The sequence below is a fragment of the Tamandua tetradactyla genome, chromosome X (genome assembly GCF_023851605.1).
Source record: "Tamandua tetradactyla isolate mTamTet1 chromosome X, mTamTet1.pri, whole genome shotgun sequence".
NCBI lineage: Eukaryota > Metazoa > Chordata > Mammalia > Pilosa > Myrmecophagidae > Tamandua > Tamandua tetradactyla.
In genome coordinates, this window is record NC_135353.1 from 123,001,497 (window position 1) to 123,020,833 (window position 19,337).

Below are 19,337 nucleotides of genomic sequence, written 5' to 3' on the forward strand. Positions count from 1 at the left end.
TGTTCTTGGATTCAACCATAGCTAAAACTAGCATTTGTTCATTCCTATTTTTGCTTAAGTCAGTTTGAGCTGGGTTCCTAACTAGCAAGTATCTTGATGCTTGCCTGTGTCAATACAGAAACTGGGAGGATTTGAGTTTTAATGCTGGGGCTGAGTGACACTCAGAGCGGTACCTGCCAAATCTAATGCAAGGGCAGCAGGCTGAAGGGACTAATGCCCCCCCCCCCTTTTTTTAGAAACAGTCCTTCAACTGCCACTGATCAGGATTCATTTTCTCAGTGTGAAGGGTTGAGTGGACTATTTATGTCCAGATACTACACATTTGTCTACTCTCCTGTACCCTACAGCTGTTCCCACAGGTGACCGTTGGCTCCTGTGGGAGGGGTCAGGTGAGAGATATTTAGTGCTTAAATGGCACCTCATGCACAGACACACTGTGCTTTTGACTGTTCAGTACTCATTCTGTGGTAGGTGCTCCACCCCACTTATCTCTGGGGTGAAGTGAAGGGACCCTGCCTGGTGAGGAGAGCTGAGGACTTGGTAGGAAGGAAGGGAGGTCTAGAGGCAACATAGACACAGCACATCTTTTCTGTCAGGTGGCCAGGAATGGCAAGGTACACCATATCTGTAAGAACTCTCCTCAGACAACACTACTGGGGACCTGTAAAGTGGTCTGGCTAGTGTCTTTATGTCTCTACACCATGCATTTGGATTCCTATCTGCTCCAGGTGTACCCTCTCCACGTGAACTCTAAAGCAGGTCATGTCTACAGAAAGATTTGCAGTCCTGGGTTCAGATAGGTCAGATGCCCTTTCCAGGAACCAACTCCAGTGTAATCAGTTATACTGACCTCTGTATCTCAGTTTCCCCATCTGAAATTGAAGATGATAATTCCCTCATGAAATTGTTGTGAGAATTATGAGTCAGTATTTGTAAAATGTTTTGGAAAAACTAGGCATATAATTGGTGCTTGGAATGGTGTCTGGCACACAGTGCTTTAAAAAGCATTCAGAAAAAAGCACTTAGAATAGCACCTGGCAATAGTTGATGTTCAATAAACACTCAGAACAGCACGCATCACACAACTGGCATTCAAAAAGCACATAGAACATAGTCAGGTGTATAGCTGTTGCTTAGTAAGTGCATGAAAAAAACCCCCACACTGCCAAGTGAGGAACACACTGGAACTTTATATATATACAGCAGAGGATACAGGGTCTCAATAAGAAAATACACTCTGGGTTCAGATGAACCTCCACTCCCTCAAGACACCCCAGGTTGAGGAAAAAAGGGACAACCATAAATTAACATAGGAGGGCTACTACTGTTCTAAGGGGGGAACACAGGCAGGGAACATTCTGCCTGGGGAGGAGACAGGACCTCTTTTTCCCGTAGGGGAAAGCAATGTAGGGGCACAAGACAGCAGTGGCCACAATTAAGCTTGGAATGCCTGGTAGGGAACACCTAACATGGATAAGAGAATAGGTGGTGGACACAGGGAGGAAGTAAGTAGAGAAGGCTTCCTTCTGTGTGGCAGGACCCAGGGTCCTTCAATTCACATCCATGGACTCAGAGCTGGGTGGGGAACCACAGGCAGGGGATGCTGGGGGGCCAGGTAAGCCGGGTTGGGTTTGCAAGCGTCGCGCCACATCCTGGCGTTGGTAGAAGAGGACATAGGCTGCCTTGGACTACAGGAAGAGGACAGGAATCAGTGTGGATTGGGGGAGTGGGGGGTGGGTGAGGAGAAGGGAAGATGGAAGTCACACCTCAATCTGGCTCTCAGCCACAGGAGAAACGCTGCTGTCATCAAAGTAGTGCCATTGGCCACTGTCCTTGTTGCAGGCAAATGTTGTATCTGTAAGGGAGGGGAAACAGTCTCCACTCACCTTCCTGCCACTAAGAGACACCCATATCATTCTCTTGCTCCTCCCACACGGATAACTTCACCACCAGTTCAAGTCTAGTCACCACTGGGGATATCCTTATACCCACAAGTCCACACCCCCCAGGGCCTCCCTCTTGTCCACACGCTGCACATACAGTGTCCATCCCGCAGGCCACCATAATGGTTTGAAACTGCAATGAGATCATATTTGTACAGCTCCGGATTTGATTCATTCTGCGGTTTGATGACAAACTCGGAGAAGTCCAGGTCTCTGTGGGCAGAAAGAAGATCAATACTGTTGCCCCCTTCTCCCAGCTACCCCTTCCTTCCACTTAGCCATCCTCCCCTTGGCCCCAGACCGGATAGGGAACTCCACAAGGGTATCCAGCTTCTCGCGGGAGAACTTGGTATAGGAAAAGCGCTTCAGATGGATAATGAGGGTCTCCGGCAACATCCATAGGTCCAGTTTCTTGGTGGCCAGCTGGTGCTGCTTGCAGGTGGGGCAGTACCTACAGAGGGAGCCTAAGTCAGTAAATTGGTGTTTTTGGAGCACCTACCACATGGCCTTTGTATTATTTAGCCATCATATTCCACGTCTGGTCCACACAGATGCTGGCCTTACCCTTTAGCCTGCCTGTTGTTTGCTCTCTTATCTTCTTCATTCATGCACGAAGTATTTCATTGCCTTTTGTGTATGTACTATTTTGTATTTTTGTTTGACTTCTGGTCCATGGAAATGCTACTCTTGTTTTTATTTACTTATTTTTGGCATGGGCAGGTTCTGGGAATCGAACCCAGATCTCCAGCTCAGCAGGTGAGAATTCTTACCACTGAGCCACCGTTGCACTGCTCCTGCCCTTATTTTTTGAGACTAGCTGTATCTCTGATTCTCTCTGTTTTATTTGTTTACTCTGCAAGTATCTACTAAATATCTGCTGTACAACCAACACTATTATAACCAACAAGCATAGACATACAGTGAACTTAAGTCTCTACTTTCAAGGGGTTTGCTCTCTCATGAGGAAGACAGACAATACGGCAAATGGGGTTATATCACATGACATGAAGTGGTACTGAGCTACAAAGAAAGCAATACTTAAGGAAATGAAGAGAGATGATGAGTGGAAAGGGGTGACTTTCGGCATGGTAGTAAGAGGAGGTCTCTCTAATAAAGTGACATTTGATCAGAAACCTAAGCAAAGTAAAGGAATGAAGTCCTATAGATAGCTGGAGAAGAACATTCCTACAAAAGAAACAGTCCAGGCAAAGGCCATGAAGTGGTATTATGTTTGGGGGATTGGTGGCTACCGTGGCAAAAGAGGTTTGAGCAAGACAGAGAGAAGGAGGAAGTGTATTTAGAGAGGTAACATGTGCCTGGCCATGTAGGCCCACCCACCTAAACACCACCCCAAGCCCCCATTCTAGCCCCTCACCAGGGGTTTTCCTTCTCCAGGGTCTCAACAGTGGTAAAGAGCTCAATGCACTCCTGCAGCCGCACCGGAGCCTTCTTCAGCATATACCCTACGCAGTCATGCTTCACGTAGCCCTAGAGTTAGGTGAATTAACGGCCAGATATGAGGAACAGTTGGATAAATAGAGTACGGGGGACAGAAGACCCAGGCTGAGTGGTTAAGAGCATGAACTTTGAAACCCTAGGAGACTTGAGAGGGTGCAAGCTGAAAGTGCTCCCCTCCCCTCATCCCTGGAATCTTGTTTACCTCAGCCTCCACCTCATTATAGTAACGCTTCTTCATCTCTGGCTCCCAGTCGATAGCAATGTATGGCTGAGCTGAGGGCGAGGGGTAGGTGGTCAACGCGCCCTGCTGCCAAGAAAACCCCTAACCCACCTCCCCAACCCTGCCTCACAGCTGAAGGAGACACCATGGCCATCTTCATTGTAGGTTGTGCGGTCACTGGTCCCATTGGAATTCACTGTCTGCAGGGTGAATAGCTGCTTGCGCCGTGACCTCTGGGGCCAGCGAGATGGGCCAGGTGAGTTGTCTGAGGGGGGGCGATTCCCACCCTGGACCCCAGAGCTGGGCCCAGCCTGCTCCGGTCCAAGGTCTTGGGAACTGCCCCCAGCCACATTTACAGGCTTGGAGATGTTGTCTTTTTCCTCCACGTTTCCTAAAACAGGGGAGGATGTCAGAGACGGGATGGTGTGAACCCAAGGGGGCCGAGTGCAATGCACATTCAGACTAACCATGTATTGGTCAGACCTACCCGAGAATTCCCAGTCCTCACCCTCAGCCCCTCACCCAGGCCATGGGGCCCCTTGTACAGGACCTTATCCTTGTTGATTCTCTCTCCCTCCTCTTCCTCACCTTTCTCATCCCCATCATCCTCATCATCTGAGGTGGGCCTGGTCACATAGCGTCTGCAGGCAGAGCAGAAGAAACTCTCCAGATAGGGGCACAAGTACAGTGAAGGGCAGAGCCCGAGACTTCAGTTTAATTATGATGGGAAGTCATTGGTAAACCCACACATAAACAGTTGTTACTTAGGAAACTTGAAGGTCTGAGGAGGTGACATATAAATACATAAAGGGGTTGAGGATGTCAGTACTGGGCTGATAATGTAGGGTTTTGTGGGCCGTGCCACAAGTATGGATCTATGATAAATCACTAGTAAACAGATACAAGAAGCTGAAGGCCTCTGAGCTGTGGGCTTTTTAGAGTATAGAATGAGAGAAAAGTCAAGTCAGTTATTGTATTGCTTTGTCTGCCATGGTAAGGACTCTGGATTTTAAGGCTGATGAAAATCTACTGATAAAAACACAAGTCTATTGGGTAAAAAATGCAAATGTACTGCCTCTTTGAGATAATTAAACACAAGATGAAGTTGTCTGTATTTTGCCTGTTTTGTTCACTTCTGTATCCCTAGCACCTTAGAAAGGCACTGGTAGAGCCAGAGCTCTATAGAGGAAAATAGACCTACAAGTTTCTCTATGGTCATGTTAAGTTTGAGCTGTCTTTTGGATGCTGGAAGGGAGGAATCAAATAAGCAGCTAGGCACCCAGATCTGAGTTCAGACCCCATCTTTTCCCTCCCGCCAGGAAGGGCACACTCACGAGAGCCGGTACAGCAGGATGTGATACAAGGCATCCCAGGTGAGCCGGTCCCGGGGGACTGACACTAGGAGTGGGTGCCCAAAGAGCATCAGGCCATAGTAGGAGTTGTTGTAGTCCCGGGCTGGGGTACGCTCCCGCAGGTAGACAGGAAGCACAACGTCCTCTCTCTTGCCCTCGCTGGTCCCAGCCCTATTTGACACTTCATATCTGTGGGGGGTGGACATGAGACCATACCTGATCAGTACATCCCAAGAAAGACTCCCTTGACCTTGTTCCAGTAGCTCCGCCCACTCACCACTCATAGCCTGAAAATGTTTTTAAAAGGATCTGAAGTCACCAAATATTTTGTGCTTTACAAAGCGTTAGTTGATTTATACAGCACTTTGTTCTGTGATATTAAAAGTACTTTGGCTACCTGAAACTGTTGAGCTGTGCTGCAGTGGCCTTGATTGTTGAAGACGACTGCATAAAGATATTACTTTTACAATGTGACTGTGTGATTGTGAAAACCTTGTGTTTGATGCTCCTTTTATCCAGAGCATGGACAGATGAGTAAAAAAATATAGGTAATAAATAAATAAATAATAGAGGTAATAAGGGGTAAAATAAACTGGGTAGATGGAAATATTAGTGGTCAATGAGAGGGAGGGGTAAAGGGTATGGGATATACAAATTTTTTCTTTTTTTTATTTATTTTTCTGGAGTGATACAAACGTTCTAAAAATGATCATGGTGATGAATACACAACTATGTGATGATATTGGAAGCCATGGATTGTACACCATGTATAGACTGTATGTGTGTGGAGATTTCTCAACAAAAATATTTTTTAAAAAAGTACTTTGGCATTATTAGAGTGCTAATGGGGTTAACAATAATTTTCATTGACAAAGGGATTTAAATTTTTTTCACAATAATTTTCTTTTTGGAAAACACTTCTTGATTTTTAAAGAAGTCTTCTAATTACAAAACACCTTCTATTTTAGTTTTCAGTTACCCAAAGATTTAAAATTTTCTGAATGCTCTTCTGCTCAGAAAGATTCTTAGTGTTCCGTATTTCAAAAAACAATTTTTGTTTTTGAGGATTCAAGTATGAGTAAGGAGTTCAGATCACCACCTGGTACACAGGAATAAGTGCTGAATAAAATAAATAAAAAATGGTAGCCTCCCTCAAGTAATAAGGAAGAAAATCCTCAAATACACCTTGTGTAAAGATCTGTCACTCTGAACCCATTTCATTGATGGCCTTAAGGCATATAGTTGAAGCACTGCACAGGGCAAGTACCCAGTGAACAAGGAAGAGGAGAGAAAAGATGGTTAATGGAAAGCCAAGGAGGTTCCTAAGAAAACACCATCTTCCCCTGCTCCCCTCACTCACATGAAGGTATCATCTCGGTCCAAGATGCTGCTCAGTGACTCCTCTAGCTGGTAGATCTTATAGAAACGGTGACTGAAGACATCAGCCACCATCATCTGAGAATGGGATGCAGAAAGAGCCCAGGGTCAGTCTGTAAGGTCTCCCTATCCCCTTCTGCTTCCCTTTCCCTGAATCCCACTCTTGCTCCATCTGCAGATCCTCACCCTGTCTGGTGCAACACCTGTGTGTTTAGACAGAGCCACACACAGATCCGAGATTTTGCCCTTCTTGGGGACGACGAGCCGATGCTGAGAGAGAAACAGTATCCACAAAAGATCAGGAGAAAAATAAGCAACAGAAGATCAGAAGGTACATTTGGTGGGTTCATGCAGGAAACCTAGAAGTGTGGCAGAGTAATGAAATAAACTCTGACTACACGTCTTTTGTTATGTTTTCATGTCCCCAATCCCCCCCAATACCTGCTCTGGCTTGCGGCGAGGATCCATGGAGACAAAGAAGACTTCCATGACCCTTTTGTGGCTAACAGGCAGTGGGACACTGAGGTAGCAGAAGGGGTCGAAAGTCACAGACACGTTGCCACAATCAGGGCACACCAGTGTGGACTTGAAGAGTCCATGGAAAGTGTCCACAATCACAGAATTGTTCCGCCGTTTGTGGTTCTGCCAGGCTTCCTGAGCGACCTCCTATTGATATTATCACCATGGAAGGAGGGCTTGTCAGGGGCAGGGGAAAACCAGGGTTTGGGGTAGATGCATACGGGGTTAATCCCAGGGAGGCCAGAGATTCTTTGAAGCAGAAACATTAGTGGCTTTTTTAATGTGGGCTCTCCAAGATAGATGCTCTGGAGAGAATCACAGAGCAGCCTACCTGATCTGGCCGCCCAGCAGCATCACACAGCTCCACATATTCTTTCTTCTTGATCCGATTGAGGTCCTCATGCAGCCCATCCAGGAGGAACGACAGCAGCTCCTGTGAGTCATGCTGCTGGTAGCCCAGAAACTGGGATGCAAAGTGGCCAACCTTGGTCTAGAAGGGAAGGGCCATCAGAATGAGAGGCAGTTCGAAGAGGGGGGGGTGTGTATGTGTGGAGGTGCAGGGTCCCAGGGTTGAACCACACCTTGAATACATAGGGCACGATGGAGCGGTGGTGGCCAGACCAGGCCTGTTTCACCAGGTCAGCATAGGCCTCTGCGATCTCTCCCTTCATGCCCAGTGGGTTGCAAAAGTTGAGCTCCTCCAGGTAGTGATTATTGAGGAAATACTCAGTGAGCTGTGGCACATTGCTGAGGCACTGTAGGAGGCAGGTACCAGGTGAATGAGGCAGAGAAAAGGAAAGAGAAGGTGGCCAAAGTGGGAACAGAGAAAAGAAAGTGAAAAGGGAGGAAAAGGAGGGGGGAGAGAAAAGGTGCAGGAGAATGGGGGAGAGAAGGGTGCAGGGGAGTGAGGGAGAAAATAGATTAGTTTTTCAAGAGAAGGAAGAACATGGTGGCAAAGGAGAGAATAAAAGAGAGAGTAGACAGGCAGAGGAAAAAGGAACTGATATTTCAGGAGGAGCTGATGTTTCAGGAACTAAAGTAGGCATGTTAATTCAGACTTCTGGGACCCTAGCTTCCAATCTGACCCCTTGTCCTGTAGCCCTCCCTGGTCCCCTAGATCTGTCACCAATACCAAGCTCTTAAAGCCCACCCCAGATGTCAGACATAGGCCTAATAGCCCAACCTGCAGGGCCGAGTTCATGAAGCATGTGTTGCCCAGATTGGTGAGACCGCAGATGCCTGGCTGGCCCTGGAAGTCCTCATCCTCCTCTGCCATGTTCTTCCTAGGGTTAGATAAGAAACTCTATCAGCTGAGCGCCTAATACATGTGGATGAAATGTGTTCTATGGGCTCGGTCCTTCTGCCTATTGTAGGAACCCACTCTGGACCAGACACCCCAAGGGCTCACACAACATGCAGCTGTGCGCTGGGCCAAGTGCCATCTTTGTTTCGGGTCTCCATGACCACCACCTGATTTGGAGGAAGAGCAAAAAGAAATGGGAGGACATTAATGGGCAAACTTTATGGGCACACAGACCTTACCTCCCCCAACCCAAGCACTGCCAGATGAATCTATCTACCAGTCCACCTGAGCAGAAGCCCTTCCCTCCCCTACCTGCCCAGTCTTGACTTTGGCGTCAAGCACTGTGACGCGTGTGTTGCAAAACCGCTCAAATGAGCCTTCTGAATTCTTGATCCACAGTCGTGCCTCTTCTTGGGGGTTTAACAGAAACTGTTTCCGAGCTGTGCGCAACACCTGGTCTGTGAAGTGTGATAAAGCACATTCAAGGTCTTTCTGGGACCCAGAATAATCAACTCATCTAGGCATCAAATTTCTAAATTATCCCCACTCACTTCACATACTTGGTCAACACCTATTTCAGGGAATTTTGTTCCTGATCAATCTCCAACTGATTGATCCATACTGAGGACCTGAGACTCCCAGCAAGTATCCTCTGCTAAACCATCTAAGCCACTGGAATGGAGCTCATATGCTCTTAGGACTGTAGGGGACCCCTCAGTGCCTCTGCCCAACTGTGACCAATACCTTCTTGATTCATCAAAGTCTGACTGATGCCATCCTGTCTGCCATAGCCCAACCAATGTATTCTTAGGTCACCGAGCTGTGGCCTATGGGTGGGAATGCCAACTCATACTGTGACTCTTAGACTCACCAATAGAATCTGTGTGGCTGAACTGCACAGTGTGAGATGTGCTCATATCACTGTGCCGGACAAGGAGCAGCTCTACTGGATAAACTTCGACCTTCTGGGTATTGTGCAGCTGCACGACCTTTAAGGGTAGAGGGGTGCATACACAGTTTGTGTCACACAGTATACATACACAGACACAAGTACAATGATCTTTGAGGGTAGAGGAACATAAACACAGGCATACAGAGATAAGTGTACAAAGACACATATATGATTTGTAACAGGAACATGCTCGGGTGAACACATACAGTGGACACACAAACATTCCTTGTGAGGGGAGACAGATGCAGGCACAAGTGTATCTATATAGCCTTCCTCCTTCCCCACCTCCCACAGAATCTACCCTCTCCAGAAACCTCCCCATCTACTTTACCTTGCGTTCAATGGGTGGCTGACCATGCTCCAGGCCATACCAGCTGACCAGGTAACGCCAAGCATCCGCTGGGAGTAGGACATAGTCCTCCCCTTCCACCAGACCTTTCTTGAGGCGCCAGCTTACCTGGTCTGTAGGGGTGTGGTGAGTACATAGGAAGAATCAAGGAAGAAAACTGATGAATAAGTCTGGGCATCCCACCAATGGCCTAATACAAACGATGGGCTTGTGATCATTTGTATGGATAAAGGGGACAAGAACCCCAGGGCTAGGTTGCGGTGGGGAGGGAGAGGCAGAGGCCTGTTACCTTCAAAAAGTTGGGAATTGTTGATGCAGCCGGGGAAGGTGCTGGAGTCCTGGTCCTCTCCCTGAACATACGCTTCCCACTGCTTATACCAGTGCTGCTCCACAAGGAACCTGGGGCCCAGACATGTAACAGGGGCCCCTGGTTATCGAGGCTAGTTGTGTAACTCCCCCTGGTTGTGCTAGTTATATTAGACTAAAAGTAACAACACATTATAATTCAAGATGAAAAGTTTTAGCACCATATAAAAATAAATTAGTCAAAGGGCATTATCAAAAAAGGTGAAAAGACAACCTACAGAATGGGAGAATATATTTGGAAAACACATGTCTGATAAGGGCTTAATGTCTAGAATACATAAAGAAATCCTACAACTCACCAACAAGAGAAACAACCCAATTAAAAAATGGCAAAGTCTCTCTCTCCAGCCAACACAACAAGCAAACTCACCACCCTCCCAGTCTACATGGGACATGACTCCCAGGGGTGTGGACCTTCCTGGCAACGTGGGACAGAAATCCTAGAATGAGCTGAGACTCAGCATCAAGGGATTAAGAAAACCTTCTTGACCAAAAGGGGGAAAAGTGAAATGAGACAAAATAAAGTGTCAATGGCTGAGAGATTCCAAACAGAGTAGAGAGGTTATCATGGAGGTTATTCTTATGCATTAAGTAGATATCACCTTGTTGTTCAAGATGTAGTGGAGAAGCTGGAGGGAACTGCCTGAAAATGTAGAGCTGTGTTCCAGTAGCCATGTTTCTTGATGATGATTGAACAATGGTATAGCTTTAACAATGTGACTCTGTGAATGTGAAAACCTGTGTCTGATGCTCCTTTTATCTACCATATCGACAGAAGAATAGAACATATGGAATAAAAATAAATAATAGGGGGAACAAATGTTAAAATAAATTTAGTTTGAAATGCTAGTGGTAAATGAAAGCGAGGGTTAAGGGGTATGGTATGTATAATCTTTTTTTTTCTCTGTTATTGTTTTATTTCTTTTTCTGTTGTCTTTTTATTTCTTTTTCTAAATAGATGCAAATGTTCTAAGAAATGATGAATATGCATTACGTGATATTAAGAATTACTGATTATATATGTAGAATGGAATGATATCTTAATGTTTTGTTTGTAGTTAATTTTTTTAATTAATAAAAAATAGCATAAAAATAAATAAATAATAGGGGGAACAAATGTTAAAATAAATTTAGATGGAAATGCTAGTGATCAATGAAAGGGAGGGGTAAGGGGTATGGTATATATGAATTTTTTTTGTTTTCTTTTTATTTCTTTTTCTGAATACATGCAAATGTTCCAAGAAATGATGATGATGAATACGCAACTATGTAATGGTATTGTGAATTACTGATTATATATGTAGAATGCAAACAAAAAAAAAATGGGCAAAGTACTTAAAATTAAGCCTAAGGGTCACCCCCAAAAGAACCTCTTTTGTTGCTCAGATGTGGCCTCTCTCTCTCAGCCAATATAACAAGCAAACTCAATGTGCTCCCCTTCTCTACATGGGACATGACTCCCAGGGGTGTGGACCTTTCTGGCAACGTGGGACAGAAATCCTAGAATGAGCTGGGACTCAGCACCAAGGGATTGAGAAAACCTTCTCGACCAAAAGGGGGAAGAGAGAAATGAAACAAAATAAAGTGTCAATGGCTGACAGATTCCACACAGAGTCGAGAGGTTATCCTAGAGGTTATTCTTATGCATTAAGTAGATATCACCTTGTTATTGAAGATGTAATGGAGAGGCTGGCGGGAACTGCCTGAAAATGTGGAGCTGCGTTCCAGTAACCATGTTTCTTGAAGATGACTGTATAATGATACAGCTTTCGCAATGTGACTGTGTGATTGTGAAAACCTTGTCTGATGCTTCTTTTATCTACCTTATGGACAGATGAGTAAAACATATGGATTAAAAATAAATAAGTAATACGGGGAACAAAAGTTAAAATAAATTTAGTAGATTGAAGTGCTAGTAATCAATGAAAGGGAGGGATAAGGGGTATGGTATGTATGAATTTTTCCTGTTTTCTTTTTCTGAATTGATGCAAATGTTCTAAGAAATGATCATGATGATGAATAAACAACTATGTGATGAAAAAACAAAACAAAACAAAAAAACGGGCAAAGGTCTCTAAGCTGACATGGCAAGTGAACTCACTGCCCTTCCCCCTCTACATGTGACATGACTCCCAAGGTTGTAAACCTCCCTAGCAATATAGGACAGAAATCCTGGGATGAGCTGGGACTTGCCATCAAGGGAAAACCTTCTGGACCAAAAAGGGGAAGAGAGAAATGAGAAAAATAAACCATCAGTAGCTGAGAGATTTCAAACAGAATTGAGAGGTTATCCTGGAGGTTATTACGCATTGTATAGATAACACCTTTTTAGTTCATGGTGTATTAATGTAACTAGAGGGAAGTACCTGAAACTGTAGAGCTGTATTCGAGTAGCCATGTTTCTTAAAGATGATTGTATAATGAGATAGCTTTTGCAATGTGACTGTGTGATTGTGAAAACCATGAGTCTGATGCTTTTATCTACAGTATGGATGGATGAATAAAAACATGGAGAAAAAATAAGTGAATAATAGGAAGAACAATGGTTAAAATAAACTGAGTAGACTGAAATACTAATGGTCAATGAGAGGAGGAGTAAGGGGTATGGCATATATGAGATTTTTCTTTTTTATTTATTTTGCTGGAGAGATGCAAATGTTCAAAAAATGATCATGGTGATGAATACACAACTATGTGATAATATAGTGAGCCACTGATTGTACACCATGTATAGAATGTTTGTATGTCAAGAATGTTTGTTGTGTACAGTAAAAATATTAAGAAAAAAACAACGGGCAAATGACTTAGACTTTCTCCAAAGATGATATACAAATGGTCAAGAAGCACAAGAAAAGATGTTCATCATTAGCCATTAGGGAAACACACATCAAAACCACAGATACCACCTCATACCCACTAGAATGGCTATAATAAAAAAGCGGAAAGTAAGTGTTAGCCAGGATGTAGAGAAATGGAACCCGTCACACATTGTTGCTGAGAATGTAAAATGGTGCAGTAGCTATGGAAAACAGTTTGTTAGTTCCTCAGAAAGTTAAACATGAAACTACCACATGACCCAGCAATCTCACTTCTAGGTGTATACTCAAAGAACTGAAAGCAGGTACCCAAACAGATATTTTCACACTGATGTTCACAGAGCCATTAGTCACAATAGCCAGAAGACGGAAGCAACCCAAGTGTCCATCAATAGATGAATGGATCAATATCAACAAAATGTGAAAATATATGTACAATATCATTCAGCTGTAAAAGGGAATTGAATTTTCATACATGCTAGAACACGGATAAATCATGAAATCATTGTTGAGTGAAATAAATTAGACATAAAAGGACAAATATTTTATGGTTTGATATATTTGAAATACTAGAATAAAAAAACTGACAAAGAGAAAGTAGATTACAGGTTACCAGGGGACAGGGAAGGGGAGAATGGACAGTTACTACTTAATGGTAACAGAACTTCTGTTTGGGGTGATGAAAAAAATTTGGTAATGGATGGTGATAACGGCAGCAAAACACTGGGAATGTAATTAATATCACCGACTTGTACACATGAAAGTGGTTAAAATGGGAAAATTTGTATTGTATGTGGTGCCACAATAATACAATTTTTTTAAATAAATAAATTAGAAGCAAAATAATTCAGTGAAGTTCAAATTTTGGGTATCATTACCTGACTTCTTAGGATACTAAAAGATTTGATTAAAAAGAAAAAAGGGGGTTAATCATAGCAAAAAACACACAGAACTGTAGAAACATAAGATTTAATTATAGAATAAAAGATAATTCCTTTTTATTAGTCTGAGGGATAACACAGTTAAACTAGGCTCAAAAAATCATTTACAGCTAATGTTATAAGGCTTTAGCCATTCATTAAGCATGCAATAATAACCTTTATTAATTAAGCATTAATAAAGGTTATTACAAATGGAGGCAAAATTCTTCAGCTAAAGAAATGGATTTCCTAAAATCTGAAAAATCTGCTCAAAAATTGAAAAGAATTTAAAATGCTAGAGAATCATAAGGTTTCCTCTTTCGAGAGAAACTACTGCCAGGTTTTTTTTTTTTTAATTGATACATATTATATACTCACCTACCATATAATCATCCAAAGTGTACAATCAATGGTTTACAATATCATACAGCTATGCATTTATCATAATGGACTTATTTTTTTGTGAAAAATAATATATATACAAAAAAGCAATACATTTCAAAGCACACTGCAAAATTAGTTGTAGAATAGATTTCAGAGTTGGGTATGGGTTACAATTCCACAATTTTGGGTTTTTACTTCTAACTGTTCTAAGATACTAACTAGAGACTAAAAGAAATAGCAATATAATGATTCAGCAATCACACTCATTTGTTAAACCCTACCTTCTCTGTATAACTCCATCATCACCCTTGAATCTTTCTCCCACCCTTTAGGGGTATTTGGGCTATACCCATCCTAACTTTTCCATGTTGCAAGGGGATGTTGATAATATGGAATTGGGGGATGGAACTAGGTGATCTTCTGGAGAGGCTGGCCCCTCTGCATTTCAGCACTCAATTCCCCCAGGGACCCATCTAGGGGTTGTAGATTTCTGAAAAATTATCCTAGTGCATAGAACCTTTGTACATACTGCCACTTTTCATCTTTCTACCTAGGATTTATTCTGACTTTATAAATTTCTCATAGTGACTATCTTTTAAAAGAGAAATTAACACACAATGCAAAGTGATAAACATTTAGGAATGTGTTGAAATCTGCCAGTGTAAAATGTTGCTAGAAATCCTAAAGTATGGGAATACTTAGCATATAATGAGTGCTAAATGAATGCTAGCTGTTACTGCTCTAAACCTGGGGCTTTGACATAAAAATTTACATAAACATATATACAAAACCTCCCTGCCACATTCACACAAAAACCTGTTCTGCAATGGTATTTTTTGATATATAAAAGGCTATCCCAAATAAACTGGTGAAAAATATTATTTTGGTTGGTTTTCTAAGCAATTTGACTCATAAATGTGATTCTTTAAAATGTAAACTTTTGTTTCTAAAAGGATCAAAGAGGTAGGGGGAAGGAGGGATAAAAAATTTTGGAATGGCAGATACAAGTCACCCGAAGAGGGAAACATTTAGGTTTTGTTTTGTTTTATGCACTGTCCCCCACAGACCCTGCCACTTTACACACCACAGACAAGCACACATCATTCACGCCACAGAAACACACCCTCGTCACGATGATGTGGCCAAAATTTTATCTTTTCCAAATACAGCCCCCCAAATTCAGAACAATGACACTGTTATATAATCTTTTCTGCCTGAACTATCTTTGGGAGATAATGCAAAGATGTGGTCCTTCACCCTATAAAAGGAAGGACAATAAGAATAATTAGGTTTATCTAAAATTCTTCAAATTTTAATTTAAAATTTTTATAATAGCTCTTTCATTTATCAAAATATTTAAAAATGACAAATCAAAAAAGGTTTATCATCCTAGATTAATTATATGTAATGAAATAGTACATATTTTTAAGCCACAGTGACTGTCTATGAAAAGACCCAACCCCCCCCAATACCCACAGATTCTAAATTCATAAATGCTTTTTCCCTTTTTGTTCATGGAAGTCTGAACAAGCACTAGGGACACTGACTCATTTACATGGAAACTGTCAGAGGCCTATTGCTTATTTCAGTTTTTTATTAGATTCAGCAGTCAAGGCATATCTACTATGTCTACCTAAAAGCTATACCAGCAATAGCTGAAGTTTAATTCTAGGGTCTCCATTAAACTTAATTGTCCCCCATGCTGCACAGACTCTTCTATTGACAGAAAACCCTCAACACTATTGGGCTAGTCACCTAACTTCCTGTGAAACATTGTTGCTTTCCTTTCACACAACACTACCCATTGTTGTAACGCTTTAAGCCCAGCCACCCTCCTTCCTTTATGTAAAGGCCAAACCCATGCTCACCTCTGTTAAGAAAGTACCCATATCCGGCAGAGACCTAAAGATTTCCTTTGGCTATCTGTGATTTAATTGTATTTCGATGGTTCATATTCAAAAAGAAAAACAAAAAATCGTCAAGGGGACTATACTATCACAGACTTAGATTTACCCTTAAAATATAAGCTTCTTTCTGAAATTAAATCAGTTCAGATGGCTAAATTAGTTAAGTGCCCTCACCCAAATCTGCCAGCTGGACAGAAGGTGCAAATATTAATATTGATGCTTGGTATATGATGGGGCCAGTCCATGTAAAAGTGCTTTATAAACAGAGATTTTCTGACCACTGCCACAACCCCTACAAAATGGATGACAAATTAAAGAACTTTGAGATGCTTTGCTATTGCCTAAAGATAAGCATAAAAAACTAGAGTTATAAAAATGCTGTAAGACTTCATGATATTACCCATGAAAGCAGGGTAGAGAGGAACTGGCTTCGATAATGAACCATGTTGGTGGGGCAATTTTAAGGGTACTACCCGGATGATTTCAAAGCACCTACCCACACAATCCTGACAAGGCTGTAACGGTAGGATGGGGACAGAACCAAAGCCCCCAGGCCCTTTTGAACATCTCTAACTGTGCTATAAAAACGTTCTGGTAATTGCTATTTATTCTCAGGGTGGATGGAGGTTTTTCCTTGCTGGAGAAGTGTAGTGTAAAGATAGGAAAAAATAATATGGTTTTGTATTCTCAACTTGGGGAACTCCAACTTTGCTCTCCAGGAATAGGGACATATATTTCATTGGTATAGTTAGTCTAAAGTGAACAAACCTCATTTGCAGAGGCCCTAAGGTGAGAGCATGCTTGAAATACTTGAACAGCCGAGAATCCAAAATGGCCAGGACAGAAAATAATTAGAGGAGACATGTGAAAAGAAATCAGTGTGGAAGCAGGACCCAGCCTCACAAAGCCTTGCAAGTCACTGTAAGAATTTTAGCATTTTCACTGCATGAGACAGAAAGCTATCAGAACATTTTGAAGAATGAACACAATATAAGATATATATTTTAAAGAGTTTCTCTGTGTGGAAAAATAAAATAGTAACTTTACAGTAGAGAAGACTGGCAAGTGATCAAGTGATCAAAGTTAAAATCCTTGGTTAACCAAGTGATCAAGGTTAAAATCACCAGTGTGATGTCATGTGGTTAACATGTACCACTTGATATGATGTAATGAGAACAGTTTGCATACACTGTGATTTCACATACATAAAGTTTTAAAACGTGAAAGCTTAAACAACAAATACTGTTTAAGGATGAACAGAGTGGTGGTAAAACCTTAAAGAAAAATAAGAAATCAAAATGCAGGAGAATAGTTTCCCATAGAGCAGGAGGACTCCTTTTCATTAATTTTTTGGTCTTGAAAACCTAAAATATTTACTATTCAGGTCCAGAAGGACTTAAGAGGGAACATGTTTAATCTTAGCCTGGGTGGTGATGTCACAATTTTTTGTTTATTAATCATTAAACTATATATAAAGGTTTGTCAGCTTTAAAATTTCTAATTAAAAAAGAACACTTTGAAATACACTTAGAAAAGGTGCAAAAACAGTACAAAGAATTCTGGATCAGATTTCCCCAATTTAATATTTTACTCATTTTCTTTATTAATGTCTCTCCATATACATGTTATTTTTTCAGCCATGTGAGAGTAGGCTGCTTACATGAAGGTTCTTTACCCCCTCAATATTTCAGTATCTATTTCCTAAAAACAAGATATTCTCTTTCATAACCACAGTACAATGATCAAAATCAAGAAATCAGCACCGATACGGTACTAATGTCTAATCTACAGACCATAGACAAATTTCACCAATTTTCCCATTGTCTTTATGGTAAAAGAAAAAAACCTAATTTTTAAATAATTAATTTTCTCCTGCTCCTGGATCCAGTTCAGGATCATATGTTGCATTTAAAATATTTCGCTTTTAATCTGGAAGAGCCTTTGTCTTTCACGACCTTGACATTTTTGAAGAGTACAAGCTATTTATCTTTACAGACTGTCCATCAATTTGGGCTACGTAAACGTTTTATATAATCTTATGTTACATATTTCAAAATTTAAAAAAACATGATGTAACTCGTTGAGAAATAAAATGAATCCAGAAGCACTGCAATTCAAGAAGCATTGGTTAGCAAGGAAATCAGTACAAAGGGTCGATTTGTCAGATACGTATTAGATTCTTAAAAAAATAACTATTTTTTTCTGATTATAAAAACACAACAGTACTAAAACAGAAAACAGCTTTAAGATGAAGGCCCCGTCCCTTACCAATCACCTGTACTTTCTCTTGTTCCAGGAAAAGGGCCTCGGACAAAATCACAAACCTTGCGGCGTCACAAACTTAGCTTCTTCGCAGACGCCATTTTCTATTTCACTGGCACCACCTCCCCCTCCACTGTCTTTCCCTTAGAGCACGCCCCTCAGCCTTACGTCACCAGCCCTGCCCCATTCCCAGGCTCCACTTTCCTCCATCATGCAAGCCCCCACTCTCCTCCCCCGGCCCTAGGCCATTTTCCTCGGATTCCGCTCTTCGGCCTTATGTCTGCAGCTTCTGCTTTTTCTCATGCACCGCGGTGAAATCACAGGCCCTTCCCCGCTCCCAGACGCTACATTATGGCACGTCGACCACACCTCTCAGCCTTAAATCTCAAAGCCCGTCCGTCTCATTCCCAGTTTCCAAGTTCCGCCACGCAGGTCATACCTCCACGGCTGTGGCTTCTCGGGCCCCGCCCCCGAGCCTCACCACAACAAACCCTATCTTCTTGTCCCGCGACAGGCTCCAAACCGGCCCCGCCTCTCTACCAGACGCACTCAAAGGCACCACCCCGCCCCCTTGTCCACTGTCCCACGGGCAATTCCCCCGCCCCCGTGTGGGTCTTTTCTTGGACCTCAGCTGCCACGTCCTGCGTCGTCGCTAATGCCCCAAATACCCCCTCAGGCAAGGCTCTGCTTGCATCCCAGCCTCACCAGCTCTCGCCAGTCCGCAGCGGACGATCTCGTCCACTCTCGCTATTCTCAATTTGCCGCCTCTGCATTTCCAGGCCGGGCACCACCTCGAGTTGTGGCTCTACGTCTTCAGCCGCCTCCGCTGCATTCGCAGCGATCGCCGCCATGGCCGTCTGCCCTCCTCTCCTGGCCACCGCAACTGGAGATTGGAAGACGCCCCTCAACAGCAATTTCCGGATTCTGGTCCCGGAAACGGAAGCAGAGCCCCCCAAACTGCGAAGGGGCTACGGCCATCTTAGGAACAGGCTATATCCTTGGAGGCGTCTTAGGAATGGGTGGGCATCGCTCCGCAGGTGGTGATTATTGCCACCAATGGGCACGGTAAAATCTCCAGTTGGGGACCAGGAAAGACAGAACTGCTTCTTGGGGCTATGACGTTATGTTGTCAGGGCAAAAATTGCGTGGAAGCGGATGCATATGTCCGAAGGTGGGCAAGGATATTTTGGGGAGTGTGCATGGGCTTTC

General features: G+C 42.8%; 1 protein-coding gene across 1 annotated transcript; it reads right to left on the bottom strand.

Annotated features, from left to right (window-relative positions):
• Window positions 1–1,170: 1,170 nt before the first annotated feature.
• Window positions 1,171–19,121, bottom strand: USP11 (ubiquitin specific peptidase 11). Its single transcript, XM_077145245.1, is given in 22 exon segments — window positions 1,171–1,688; window positions 1,767–1,855; window positions 2,041–2,156; window positions 2,245–2,394; window positions 3,319–3,431; window positions 3,604–3,674; window positions 3,767–4,012; window positions 4,210–4,262; window positions 4,956–5,162; window positions 6,334–6,428; window positions 6,537–6,620; window positions 6,792–7,016; window positions 7,201–7,359; window positions 7,451–7,624; window positions 8,053–8,152; window positions 8,278–8,339; window positions 8,485–8,630; window positions 9,044–9,161; window positions 9,456–9,586; window positions 9,763–9,872; window positions 18,834–18,988; window positions 18,990–19,121. Coding segments are annotated over 22 exon segments (2,859 nt in total). The 5' UTR covers window positions 19,107–19,121; the 3' UTR covers window positions 1,171–1,550.
• Window positions 19,122–19,337: the final 216 nt, after the last annotated feature.